The following is a 14,281-nucleotide window of genomic DNA, read 5'->3' as shown; positions in this document are numbered from 1 at the left end:
AAAAGCCCGCCTGTCACCTCCAACCTTCTTACTGCAAAGTCTCATTCATCAAAGTGGGATCCTCATTTACATGTTTTCATCTACCATTGCACTACATGTCTTACCTCACAAACTAGACCCTCTGCTAAGTGTCCGATCCCTTACTTACCTTTTGACCACAAAATGCACCAGCACAAAGCAGGGTGGCAGTGACTGTAGCCACATCCTCCTACATAAAAAAGCCACCCTGCCTCACCAATCCTGCTTCTTGCTGCCTTAACCCTGCTTGACACCTTCCTGAAGCAAGCACTGTGAGCTGTGCGATGCGGGATGGAGCACTTACTGGTGAGTGGATTGCTGCAGCTGCAGCTACACAGAGAAGCAAGTCACAACTGATCAGCAAAAACCTTCTGTGTGGATCTGTTTACCTCGTGGCTCAGATAAGTGCTTGTATACAAGCACAATTAACAGCTGCCATCATTGCGTACCACTTTAAGTTGGCTCTGTACCACAATTTGGGAATGTCTGCCTTAGACAATAGGCACAAATATGCATAACAGTCACATTTAGATCTGTTCTTTCCTCTTCCTGACAATGTTCTAATTTAAGATCCTAGTTTCACTTAACTAGACATTTTTACTGGAGAGAACTTCATTCCCATGTGGCACCTTCAAGGACCATGACTCCTCCAGAAATTTTTATTACATGAGCCAAATTCTACTAACAGTTGTACTGCTAACAGGTCACATACTTGGGGTTTGTTTTTAGACTAATGTTTGTTTTAAAAAGTGAGGAATACATTTTGGATTGTAAATATGTTCCTTCCAAAAAAACTGTGAAGAAATAAGGAGAGTCAGATGGAAGAATTTTACCTCTACTTTGTGCTGATTATATAATTTATCAAGAAATTGTTCCACAGGCCTCCAACAGATGCTCTGCTGTTAAAGCCATGAAAAGTCATTTAGGGAGAGGGTAAAGGCCTCGGGGGTGTGGTCCACATGCTTCAGCACATATATCCTCAGTCCTGGCCTGCAGATAGCACATCTGGTCCAGGCATGGACCTGATGGTTGGCCAAAATACAGGCTTACAATAATGCTCCTTGTTTCAGCTTTAATGTAAGCCTGTTTTCTTGCCAAATTCAAATCCTGCCAAAATTTGGCCAAAGATGTTTGCTCAGTTGTGCAATATCTTAAGTTTATATCCAACAACCCTTTGCAAAAACAATTGTATCGTGTTTTTAATGTTTACAGGCATTAACAATATTTAATTTTAAGTAGAATTTTACTGCTGACACTCTCGTATTTTACAGTAAATTACCTTAGAGAGGGTTTTTCCATTAGCTCTTAGTGTCACGAGTCCAGCGCAGCACACCAAAGCACTGGAGCTAGAGAGACCAGAACTTGGAGGGATGGTTCCATCTAGCAGACAATTCATTCCAGTTGGGTTATTAAGACCAAAATGTTCCTAACAATGAAAAAATAAACAATCTCAGTTTCAAGTACAGACAGGCTCAGGCTTGCAATTATCTGATACTTAGAAAGAGAATCTTTCTGCTGAGTTGCTGGAACCAAGGACCTGCTTCTGGTATCTCCAAAATAAAGCAAAATTTTCATTCTATCCCTTAAGAACAAAGCCAATGGTAGGGCTTCAGCCAAAGGTATGTCTGCAATTCCTGTACACAAACATATATGAGCTAACTGAACTGTACCCCAAGCAGAATTCAGTATGGGCTAAACGCCCAAGAATTTACCAAGCTTCGTGGGTGGGTTTTGCAGCAACTGGCTTTGCTCTGAGCTGCCATGGTGACAGTACCAGAGCTTACCAATAATTTTTTACCCTACTTTTGCCCTTTTCTCCACAGCTCCTCACTTAATGCACCCTGAAGAACTTAAGGTCCACTTTATGCTTCATTTCTAATGTGGTGTTAGGGAGCCACATCATGCTGACGGGGAACTAGTAGCTATGCAGCTGTATTCAAAGTCAGATACTCCTATCTCCTGAAGCAACCACAGGACTGACACCAAGAAAACCATAATGGTACTTGAAGGACACTATGCTTTAGGAGGCACAAATACATACCTACCAGTGGTGATGCTCTCGGTCATGCTATTTTTAGAATAAAGTTTAAAATATTTTTACATATGTGATAGATATCACAGATAATATATTTAATCCAGAAGTCATAAATCCTCATGTACACACTCTTTCAATTATACTCTTTCATTGCTTTGTTTTTTTATTTAAAATCACTTTAAAATAATTTTTTTCTCTTAGTTTGAAATAAACATTCAGTACTTATTAAAAAATCATTGAATGTATATAGACGTATGTGAATAGCTACATTCTGATTGAGATTTATATGTCAATAAACTATGTTACAAGGTCAATAATCAGAAAAAATGGCAGTGTTTCCAAAAAGAAATGCCCACCTTGAAAATATTTCTACTACTTTTCCTGAAACAACTTCAACCATAAATACCAATGGTAGAGATCAGCAAACACAAAGAGCCTCCTTTAATGTCTTCTACTATCACTTCAAATTATTTTAAATTTTCCTTTCTACAAATATAAGGGATTTCATACCTGAAATATTATTGCTGCCCAGGCCCCTTCATGAAGAACACTAGACAGGCTTGTTCAAAAACAGAAAATGCTTGAGTAACCAGAAACTGATCCACAGTTTCTGGATTGTCTTGAACGTGAATCAGGCTTGCAAACTTATCACGCGATGTTTAAATAGAAAATGTACTTCAGTTTCAAAAATGAAAATGGACTTTGCCAAGTCCTGCAATTGTTCTGTCCCAAAAGGATAGAATGTTCAACTTAATATAAACAGATTATCCCACTGGACCCTCCGAGTACTTGTATTTCAGTGTTTCTTAAGTCTGTAACATTTACGCTTATTTTCTGCCAGTGCTAGAGTCTGCAAACCTGCTTTGCAAATTAACCTTCAAGTACGAAAACTTGTCCTTAGGAAACAAATCTCAGTAGCAGACTGCAAAATAAATAAAGTCAATTGGTCATGCTAGCCTTAATATAAGAAAGGATATATTGTAAAGAAACCTAATCTATATTTCTACAGTCGATGCAATTTAAATGCCTGTGTTACTGAGCAATACAAAATTGAAAATACTCATGTTACTGCAAACATAAGTAATTTATTGGGGTGTAAACATAGGGCTGGGGGTCTCTTTAGGAATAGTAAAGTAATAATGTGATTTGTGGCACTGATTGTTCCAAATATTGTATTTGGAAGACTCCAGAGGCTTTCTTGGCTGTCTGCAGTCCTTATCTATTGGATTGTCCTGTGGGGTGACCTAGATAGCCTATCCTGAGGCAAACTTCATATGCTTTAAAAAGCACATTTACCCGTAATTTGGGCTAGCTGTGGCGACTTGTCCCTGACCTAGCCTTCACAGTTTATCCCATCTGCCCTTCCAGAAATATCACTGCATTCACATTCAGCTAAGAAGTCACCATGTTTCTTCCTCAAAGGGACATAAATCACCTGCACACAGCAGGTGAGGCTTTCAGGAAGCCTCAATTGTGAGTTCATGCTGCTTCCCAGGACTACACTGACTATCAGCACTTGGTTTCACAAGGAGTTCAGTCTTCAAGTCAGTCTGGAGACAGGCTAGCTCACAAAGGAGAAGATAAAGCTCAAATGGGCAGACAGGAAAATGTCTGTCTTTTCACTGTTCCTGCCTTTACCCTAAGTGTGCCGTTTCCTGCATAGCTGCACTCTTAACTCAGGAATTTTTTAAAATCCCATTCAAATTCCACATGCTGAAAATCTGGATAAGTAATGGTTCTTACTGGAATATTTCTTCTATATGCCGGTTACTTACTTTTTACGTTTTCTTGTGCCTACGGCATGAGCCAGCTACACTCAGTTGTTGTGCACAAGTTGTAGGTTTCCAACATTAATGGAAATTAAGGTTTTTTTAATGTTTCCATAGGAAAAAAAGGACAAAAATATGATCTTTGTGTCCTGACAGACAAGCCTCCAAACCTTTTTAAAAGCAAATTTTAATTAGATTATTCCATTGGAAAGCATTCTTTTTAACTTCAAAATACAGAAATGTCATCCTGATAATGAGTTGGATCATGACTTCACTAAGTAATTATTTGCTATTGTAATTTATGTAATAAAAATTAAAATAGTGCTCTGCAAATACTTTAAAACAAACCCACTCATATCTCCTCTTCAAATTTTAACATAAAAATACTTAACTGTATGTCAAGAAAAGCTATAGAACGCAGAGGAGTATTCCGAGGGTGAATAGATACAGTTGTTGTATTTTACTTCTACATTAATTTCATAAGTTAAATGGATTTGGCTTACCTGAATACCCTTCAGTCCACACAGGAAGTAGTTATGCCACTGAGGTTTGGTTTTGTTAATCTGAATGTTATTAACACTCGTACTGAAATCCCTGCAAAAACAGAAAAACCTTAAGGCTTTAACTTGTCAGTAAATTTAGTTTGATAAAACATGGCTTGTTACTGCCACCTGCTGATGAACGAAATAATTTTGACATTAATTTTTTCTGGTGCAATGTTTTCAGGGTTTTTTTTTTGTACAGATCTTCTTTATTAATCCATTCTATAAGGGTATTTATTAAATAACTTCAGAAATTAAACTGCCTTTGGCATCCTTAATTAAGGCAGCATGACTTCCATCACATGTGTGTATGTTCTCTTGATCTCTTAGAGAAGTGAAAATCTAAATAATCGTATCTGTCAAACCTAGAATAGAGATAAATACACTTCAGGCTCCCTAGTAGTGTAGTGCTCAGTGCTCAGGAATTCATCTGCATTACCTTTGTTCTGAGTGGCACTTCACTAAAACAGGCCCAATGCTGCAAAATTATATTACGTATATTACAAGATATCATTAAAATAATTTAATTAAAATAGTTTATCTATTTCCTCCAGGATAATTCTGATAATGCTTTTCCTACTCCATCTTCATTTCAAAATAATAAAAATGGTAAGCCTGAATGTTCCTAAAGAAACTAATGCTACAGATAGGTGCTGTCAAAATGGGCACAGAGTGAGGTGCAGAGCATGCGTTAATCACCAAGCCGTGCAGACTGTTTAGAAGTCTATACTGTTGAATGCCCAGTAACTGTATCTACCTGATGTCATTAACAGATGCAAGAAAAGCTAACAAAAAATATTCATAAGTTGCAGACTAAGCTTTACAAGGCAAGGTCCGCCAAACAAGATGAACAGAGGCAGCTGAATTCCCTGGATATATTTAGGTTTAATGGGAATAAAAACACTTCCAAGAAATTATACAGCAGGGGACAGCCTGCAACTCTTAAAAGGGTCGAATTTTTCGTTCTTACACTAGTCCCAGTCTGTCTCTGTAAACAATGTAGGTTAGTGACGTGCTGGTTTTATTTTTATCCAAAATAGTATCACTAGTTAATACCTGCATACCAGTGTGAAGGTGTCTTTATCGGTATTCTGTTACCTACGGAGAAACAGTTATACTAATATAAAGCATCTTTACAATGATATAATTGTCTCAAAAGATGGCTAAACACTTCACTTTATTCTGGTGCAATTAAAGGCTGCAATTTTTAAAATTTTGCAATCCCCAAAACCAACAATCAGTGTAAAAATGGGCCCATAATCCTGTCCCCTCTTCATATGGTCTAATGCTATGCTGTAGTGAGCTACTCCACTTGTATTACCCGTCTACAATCTATTTCTAGCTCAATGTTACATGACAGATCTTACCCTTCATCAACTTAGAATTACCATTTTGTCAGCTATACATCCAATTTCAACATTCAATACAGTGCAGAAATATCAGCAATTGGTGTAGAGTTTAACATAGAAGTTGCTGTCTTTCAATGTGAACTGTTCAAAATAGTGCCATTTACAGGACTTTACCAATAATGCAGTAACAAAGACCTCTACAAAGTTAGTGTCAGAAATTGCCGGGATTGGTATTTGAGATTACAATACAAGGGAAGTTTGTCAACAGCTGTAAATTCTTCCATTTTGAGATTCATGTGTACTTAGAACAATCTCCCAGAGAATAAAACAACATCATTTTCCTTATGGCTTTTGAATATAAAAAAAAAACCAGAAGAACTTGCAAAATAGAAAATACTTGTCAAAGGAATGAAGATTAAAAAAATCCTGTGTTTGCTTATGCTTGTTTTCTACAATAATCCTAAATTATTACTGTAAAAAAGCAAGGTTGATGGAAATCAATCCATAAAAGTGATTAACAGGAAGCAAATTTGAAGTTCTCTTCCCCTCAAAAAAGAGATCTAAAATACTTTGTCTCCATAATTCTTTTTATACAATCAGACAAAGTAAAACTTCAGTGAACAAGAGGACATATACTATGATAATGTTTGCTGGTTCTGAAGAAAAATAAAACTAATGACTTCTTAAAATGCATTTTGCTCATCTCTGAAATCTTCTTCGCAGAAAATTGAAGAAAAATTGCTTTGTTTTTGGCAGGTTTCATATGGACACAATACACAAAAACACAGAATGTGGGACTGTCAGGATTGCCAGAATCCTTAAGTCTATTTTTCTGTTATCACATTCAATTTGTTATAAACACCAATTCCTAAATGCCCAAGCTTTATCTTAAATCAATAAATCTTCAGTCTTGCCCTCGATCCGAAGGTCGGCAGTTTCATGTAAGAACTTTATAACAAAATACAATTAAAAATTGGGAAAAACATACTCATAAAGTAAAAATATTCTGATATTGTGTGTTCCAGCCTTTCTGTTTTAAAGGATTCTTGGGAAAGCTTGCACCTTCTCCAAGGCTAGATACAAGCATTCCAATTCTTCTGTATAATTAGAAGAGGTGAGTTTTTTGAGTAGTGTGAAAAAAACATGTGGCTGAGGTGTTTTTTACTGCTTCTATAGTAATTAATCCATATGTTTGAGCAACCAATTTGGCTCTTTCTCACAGAACCTCATTGTCTTGTCAATCTGTTAGCTTATCTGTTTGAGTCCTCTGTAAAAATAAACCTGACTTTTTTAAAAAAAAGACTTTCAGACTTCGCCACGAGATGGAAACTAATTGAGAATCATCGTCCTCTGGTATTTCTGAAGACATTTTGAGAAGTATCACGTCAGATATTATTTGTACACGTACTTCTCAATTACAAAGATGTTACATGAAGGGGAGGTATCAGGAACTTCAGAAGACTGTAACTTTTGAAGCCCATTTTAGCCCTAATAACATCTGATCAGTTGGAATGATTTATGATGAAAAACACTTAGGTGGTTTTTCTTGCAACCTGTTCTCTGGCCTGTTTTTCCTAAAAGTTAACATGAACTACCAGGGTAGAAGAGGGCTACAAAACTGTTACACATTTTACCAGTTCACAAAACAAGAATGAAACAGGGAACAGTGATTCTACAGAGGCTTATGGTTAGTCCTTGTTCACCAAAGGCCTATATATATGCATTCACCACAGGCATAAATCTACCAGTGAGAAATCTACCAGTGAGACTGAGAAAAAAAGATACACTGTCAACAGTTTTGTTATGTGGTGTAACATTCAAAGTGTTGAAAAATATTTATTTGTTATGAAATTATGGGCATGTTTTAGCTTTGTTTTTAAGCAACAGCATCTCGACAAAACAGAGATGCTTAATGCTGTATTCTGAGACCTCTTCTTGGTTTATGGTTTAAAACATATGATTTCAAATTGAAACCAGGGCAGATACAAAAATACAGTGACTGCGTATGCAATTTGAATTCAAAGGCTGTAATTCTAGATGTGGCAGGAACTGTATGTACCTTCGGAGAAGGCCATTTCAATTGTGATGTGATGTGCCAAAGATTAAAGACCAAGTAAAAATGTTTACCTTCTGTTTACTGCTTTATTTAGTATCCACTAAGGCAACTTCTCCTAATCAAAGCTGTTATCATTCTGCCTCTTGCAGAACAGTTCTGCAATACAGCTTAAGCCCTGTTGTAGGTTGCTATTAAAGAAAGGGAAAGGTCCCACTCACATCTTCCACTTCCTTTCCCCCGCTCACCACTGCATGTCCCCACTGTTTACCCCAAGTCAGCTTTAGTGCTGAGTTCATGGCAATTCAATTCACTAAAATGACAGAAAATTAACCAGGCAAAACAATGGGTGAATAGTGCACTTTACCTTAAGATCAGACAAGTACTACACCTGGTAAAAGGCAGAGGATGGATTGATGTTAGAAGCAGGGACAGGGGCACTAGGGGTAAAAGAAGCAAGCCATTGCCTTCTGGGCAGCCCAGCTATAATGTGAAAACATACTCCACAAACTGAGTGAAAAATATTGGAGCTATTTATACTTACCATGGAAGTAAAAATTCCTTTCAACTGCCTTAGTCTCAGGCAGCAGCTCAGAACATGTTTTTATGACAAACGGAGCTTTAGGCAGGAATGTGTGCTTAAATAGTTCTTACATTTGGTAATATGTTCCTGTCCCTGTGCCTACACTGTGCTTTCAGGGAGTAATTTACCATTGCCTTAAACCCATGGCTTAATAAAAATGGCTTAAACTAAGCTTGTGCTGATTCTGATTTTTGCAAAATGCCCACAGAAGTTCATGTGGATAAGTGACCTGATCTGCACTGTCATGCAGCCACACAAACATCAGTCTGTTACAAGGAAGGAGGTAGAAAAATGTGCCTGAAGTTGAAAAGAATGGCAGGGTTATTTGCCTACACTGTGAGACCATAGCTGGAATACTGCATCCAGTTTTGGGGTTTCCCAGTACAAGAAAGACATTGGCAAGCTGCAGGGAGCCCAGCAGAAGGCCATCAAGATAGTTACAAGGGATCTCCAAAGGTCCCTTCCAACCTAAATTAGTCTATGAATAAGCAGCTATGGAGGAAGTGGAAGAGAGGGAATACAGACTCTTTGAGCCATGATTGCTGCTAAAGCTGTTGTGTTGTGAAACTAGAGCCCCAGGTTCTCCAGAGCAGGGGCGTATTAGCTTACATTACAGTAATTGATTACAAAGCATTTAATTCCCTTCTCCAGGAGAAACTGAACTGCTGCCAGTTATGGGGATTACCTCAAGAAAGATGAGCTAAAAGAAGGGAAGACAGGACTGCACTTTAAGAAAGACTGAAAAATCAGAAGCCTCACAAAAGAAATCTGAACAAACAGGTGGGAGACAGAAGCAGCAAACCTACTGCTCTAAACTAATATGCACAGCATTGAGTCAATGGGATTGCATCTGCTTATATAATTCATTTTACACAATTAAACTCTATATTGCAATGAAAGCTTGTCAGATCTCTGAAAAGTTAACCTGTATTGCAATTGCATAAACAGGTTCATAAAAATTAGTGAATAAACAAAGCAATTACTTACAAGTACAAAGAATTGGTATTTGCCAGTTGCACAACTTGAGTTTTTACAGGTTCTACTGCAATCAGTATATCTTGTTCTATAGCCATAGGGAGCACAGCATAACCACAGTAGTCTATATGTTCTCCTACCAAAGAAACAGACAATTAAAATATTTTGGAATAATTCTTTCTACACCAGCAGTAACAGGGCTTCTACAGGGGTTCAGTGTTGTTTACTGTAGAGGTAATTTCTGAGTACATTCTCAACTCTTATCACTTGAAGTTTGGGATGCATTTCCTGCACTTCATATTACTGCACAAAAATTTTGTTCTTTCTTTAGTGTTTTTATCTATTGCATCTGTTCATAAATCGTTGTTTTAACATTGGCTTATAAAAATGAAAAAACCACTATGTATTGTCCCACAATGGGAACAGCCACATTATCTGTACACTGTTGCGACAGTACAAAAAATTAAGTCAAACAATCACATTTAACTGATGAGTGGAAGAGATAAAGGCACCACATGACTCCTCATTATGTGATTTCCTCTGCTCATGTGGGTGATTCTTTAGCCACTGGATAAGGCTTGTGGAGGAGGTTGGTTTGGTGGTTGTTTTTTTTTTCATAAAATTCCTGGACCTTTTTCCATGAAGATAATTATATTTAAATAATCATTAATACAGTTACATACAACACATAAAGTAACGTTCAAATAGAAAATGTAGGTACTAAACATCCTCTCTCTTGGGATTAAATCCCAGTTAGCATATGTTCACACAACACCGAGATAAAAATTATCATTAACTGCACAACGGACTAAATAATTTTAAAGCTCTGTTTTGCAGGATCCTTTTACTTACAATGTATTCAAATGCATAGGGTTACTTTATGAATATACAAGAATTTTAGCCCTAGGGAGAGCACAATCCCAACATGGATAGAGAAATCTCAAAAACAAGGCTGCTGCAGAAATACAAGGAAGTCCTAAATACAATGTAATGGTGTCTCTCCAGTCTGCCAGTGAATCACAACCAACTGTTCGAAGCTCTGTGGATGCATCTCTATGGAAGAATAAAGGACACAGTGGTAGAATCATTTCATGCTTTTATCATATGCATTGCTGTGTGGCTGGTTATATTTGGTAACTTAACTTATAACATACTTAAAATATACTAATTTAATTTCTGGATGCACTGCTCATCAACTACTTTAGATTAGCTTTCCAAAGCCTTTCAAAAAACTGGTGTGCAACCATAAGCTGGCAAGTTCCTCCAAATTTCAAAACCATCACTACTGTCCATAAATGTTTTTTGCAAAACTGATATTGGAGTGTGCAGTTGTTTATAACGAGCTGTAGTAAAAGCTAGTAAAGTATGATACTCTCTTTTCCATTTATCACAAGCAACTTCTCTGAAAAAAAATAAAATTAAGACCAACATTATTTTGATTCTATGTTTTAAACTACTAGGCTTCCATGATGGCAGATAAAATAACAGAAGATTAATTTTCTTCTTTTACCTATTAAGTTGACTCGCCCTGGTGCACGAATGTAAAACTTGGGAGCCGATCCAAATTTTGATATAAACATCTCCTTTAGCTTCTGCAATCTGAAAGGCAGGTTAGAAATGTTTAGAAGGACTATATTTGAATAAAACGCAGGAATTTTCAATGTTTCTTGAAGTAAATTCGATACAACTTTTTGAACCACCTGGAGTTTTCCCTGTTACATCAGGAGTGACATTAAGCTGCTTATTTTTGCTCTTCACATAACACTGTTGGTGTTCTAAATAGAGAAGACTCTATTTAAAATATTCTAATTAATAAGTAAATGTGTATGTTCACTTGAAAAGGACAGAAGGGGCCTTATTTCATTTAAGTCCTCTGTCTAGGCTGGTTCTGGACAGAAACAGGGAAGGCAGTTGCCTGGGGTAAAAAAATACCATGGCCTCCACCTACCTCTCCTATGCCACAGGTCTGCAAAACTGTTTGTCATTGAGGAAGAATCTGGCAGTGTCAGCCAATACCTTATTTGTGGCACTGCAATGTGTCACATACACACAGAGGCACCCCCTGCAAAGCCAGATCTGACTGAGCAAATTCATCTTTTTCTGTCTTGACTTTTATCTGTTTCCTTATTAGACACTTCTGTACAAATGCATATACAGAGAACTAAAATTCCAAACCTCAGATTATCCCTGAGACTTACTTAAATAGTATTTACTCTACAGGCTTACAGCAACCGTTCCCAGAAAGTTCTTCAGGTTTTCCATTTCAAGGTACTAGACATACAGCTGAAGGTTCCAATGAAAAGAAAAGTTTGGCACATTGTTTTATTTCATAAGGCTGTAAAGGTGTCTACCTTCTGCCCTGTGTTTGCAAAGTTGGGATGCTTTAGCATGTCACGCAGTGGGTACACAAAGACTGAGGAGAGGTTAAGCCATCGTCTTAGTGAAGCATAAGAAATGTGATAGTGATTCACTTCAAAATTACCTTAAAGCAATTTAGGTTGCAGACTAACCCATTAACTTTCATTAATATACGCAACAGACTAAAATGATGAAAAAGCAGTAAGAATACAAGAAAAATAATCTTTAAAATGGGACTGGCATACCCTGTTGGCTTTAAAGCTTATAGCCAATTAGATTTTTTTTTGTTTGTTTTTAGTCTACTAACAAAAATCCAGTAATAGGAACCTTGCTAAGGTTTCCACATTAAGTCTAAAACTAGGACTGGAAGCCTAGTTAATGCAAAGCGTAAGTAAGAAGACATCAATGAGAAACAGATGTTACAAAATTTCACAGTCAATTATTTAGTTTGTACTTCTTTCTTTGTAAAAGCGGTGTCACTGTGCAACTACATATATTCAAATGGTTTGTAAGATTTCATTAGATGGGAAGCTATTATTTGTTGTGGTTTTTTTAACAGATCTTTCCATCGTGGTGCCCAGTAACAAAGCTATATTATGTCCCTCTATAATTTCCCCTTTGTGTAATCTCCCCTAGTATTGACTGGTTTATCACTCTTCCAATCATCAGAAGCAATTTCTGCCGTTTCATTGTACAATCCCTTTTCTAGATCACATTAATAATAATATTATAGTCCATGGGGGAATCTGTTGGCAGAATTCTAGGTGTTAACTTTATCCTTTCTGTGTCAGTATTTCAAATGCTTTGTTTCACAGATATTTTTATAGTGGTGTTGGTACCAAGAGACTAAGAACAAACAGAGCAGTCACGGGGGCGTGTTTATCTAAGTGCTGATTGATCTCTTTTTTTAACGTGGGTTTTACAAGCAGGCCTGATGAAAGGCTATTTACACGCTTTGGCCTTGATGTTGCAACACGTGTGCTGCATTTTAAGCACCTACATCAAAGATGACTGTCAGAAGTGTTAAGCAAAGGCATCCCTCACAACTTCACACATCCAAGTCTGGAAATGCTGGACTGGTCCTTTCCACGTGAGTTACACTGAAACACAGCGCAACCATACGCAAGTATCAAAAGTTTAAAAAAATGACCCTTCTCCAGCGCTAACACAGGTAAAAAGGTTCGTTTGAACTGTTTGTGTGTTATGCTTCCACACACCGAGTTCAACTCTGTGGGGAAAGGGCACACGCTGGCACGTGCTGCAGGCACACCAGCGCAGAGCCAGGCCTACGCTGTTCCAGGGAATCGCGTGGGCGTTTCTTTTATAGCCAAAAGGACTAAAGGATAATCAGTATCCTCAAAATTCTGAAAAAAAAAGAATAAACGTTAGGAGGAAAGATGAATGAATTATTCCCCCTCCCGCCACAGCGGCGCTGCGAGAGGCAGCAGGGGCGTCCGGGCTGCAGGGAGCGGTGTTTGGGACGGGGCAGGAGGGGCCGGTGGCCGGCGCTCGGCGGCGGCAGCAAGAGGAGGCCGCAGGCCTCCCAGAGCCCAGGCCCGCTTGCTGGCGGGGAAATCCAAGTATGCCCAGGCCAACGTGACTGCGGCAAGGGTGCAGCCGGGGCCACACGAAACGCAAGCGACGCGCTATTTGAACTGAGCCAAATCAACATATCGCAAGTCAAAACCGTCGCACAGCTCAACCTGGGGGCACGGAGACAGAGCGTCCCACCTGCCCTCCCACCTCCCCCGTCCACCTGCAGACCGCCCGCCCGCCCCTGCGTACGCGCCCCCCCGCTTCCGCCTCCCTCTGGGCTGCGGACGTGGCCGCCTGCTGCGGGGCCAGGGCTGGGGGGAGCGACCCACCCACCTGGGCTGCTCCACCAGCTGAACCGGGATGGTGCCGGGGACGTCCGCCGCCATGGGGGTTCCCCCCGCCGGCCGCGGGCTGATGCGGGCAGTGGCGCGGTGGCTGTGGCTGGACCGCGGTCACGGGACAGACAGACACGGTCCTTCCGGGCGGCGGAGCGGGCAGCCCGGCCTTCTCCCCGCCCCGGCGGCAGGGCACCGCCGCGGCGGCGACGGCCCGCAGGCCTGTCTGGCCGGCATCCCACGCCGCTGCAGGGCCGCCCTGCCTTCAGCTCCTCGCCCACCGCACTCCGGACATGACAGAAACGCTGCTGCGACGTGTGAAGGAAATGGTGTTTTTCTTCATTCCTGTCAGAATTTAACCGGCAACAAAGAAACTTCAAGAACTGCCGCAGTTGGGTGCGCGGGCTGCCGCGTCGGGCGCCTCGCCGGCCCTGCGGGGTTGGAGCCGTGCTTCAGGCCGGTGCCAGTTCTCCAGCACCGTGCCGGAGAACTACCGTTTCACGTGTAGTGAAAACACCAAATAAAGTGGCAATGCTTTCCCCTACAGCTTTATTTCCACCCCCCCCCCTTTTTTTTTTTCTTATGGTGCGTGGTTTTGTCACCTCATCTCAGTCTCACAGCTCCTCTTCACCCAAGATCAATGGCCGCAATTATTGTGAGGACCCGAGCTTTCCAAATGAGCCGACTCGCTCGTTATTACTGCCTATTTCGGTGTATATCACACAGCC

The 14,281-nt window shown here is 39.7% G+C and overlaps 1 protein-coding gene across 4 annotated transcripts in view; it reads right to left on the bottom strand.

Annotated features, from left to right (window-relative positions):
- GALK2 (galactokinase 2) overlaps positions 1–13,842 on the bottom strand; it is a 49,606-nt gene extending 35,764 nt beyond the window's left edge. Inside the window, exons 1-6 of one of the 4 annotated variants that reach the window (XM_075100426.1) lie at positions 13,552–13,683; positions 10,835–10,923; positions 10,177–10,377; positions 9,337–9,460; positions 4,326–4,416; positions 1,298–1,444 (exon numbers count right to left, since the gene is read on the bottom strand). In XM_075100426.1, the coding sequence (XP_074956527.1) occupies positions 1,298–1,444; positions 4,326–4,416; positions 9,337–9,422 (324 nt within the window). In that variant the 5' untranslated portion in view covers positions 9,423–9,460; positions 10,177–10,377; positions 10,835–10,923; positions 13,552–13,683. Of the gene's footprint in view, positions 1–1,297; positions 1,445–4,325; positions 4,417–9,336; positions 9,461–10,176; positions 10,378–10,834; positions 10,924–12,682; positions 12,771–13,551 lie in introns of those variants that run through there. The other 3 variants (XM_075100422.1, XM_075100425.1, XM_075100424.1) reach the window with 3 other exon arrangements.
- Between the last annotated feature and the right edge of the window lie 439 nt (positions 13,843–14,281).

This window comes from Phalacrocorax aristotelis, chromosome 7 (assembly GCF_949628215.1).
Source record: "Phalacrocorax aristotelis chromosome 7, bGulAri2.1, whole genome shotgun sequence".
Taxonomy (NCBI): domain Eukaryota; kingdom Metazoa; phylum Chordata; class Aves; order Suliformes; family Phalacrocoracidae; genus Phalacrocorax; species Phalacrocorax aristotelis.
This window is presented reverse-complemented; position numbering and strand designations above follow the sequence as displayed.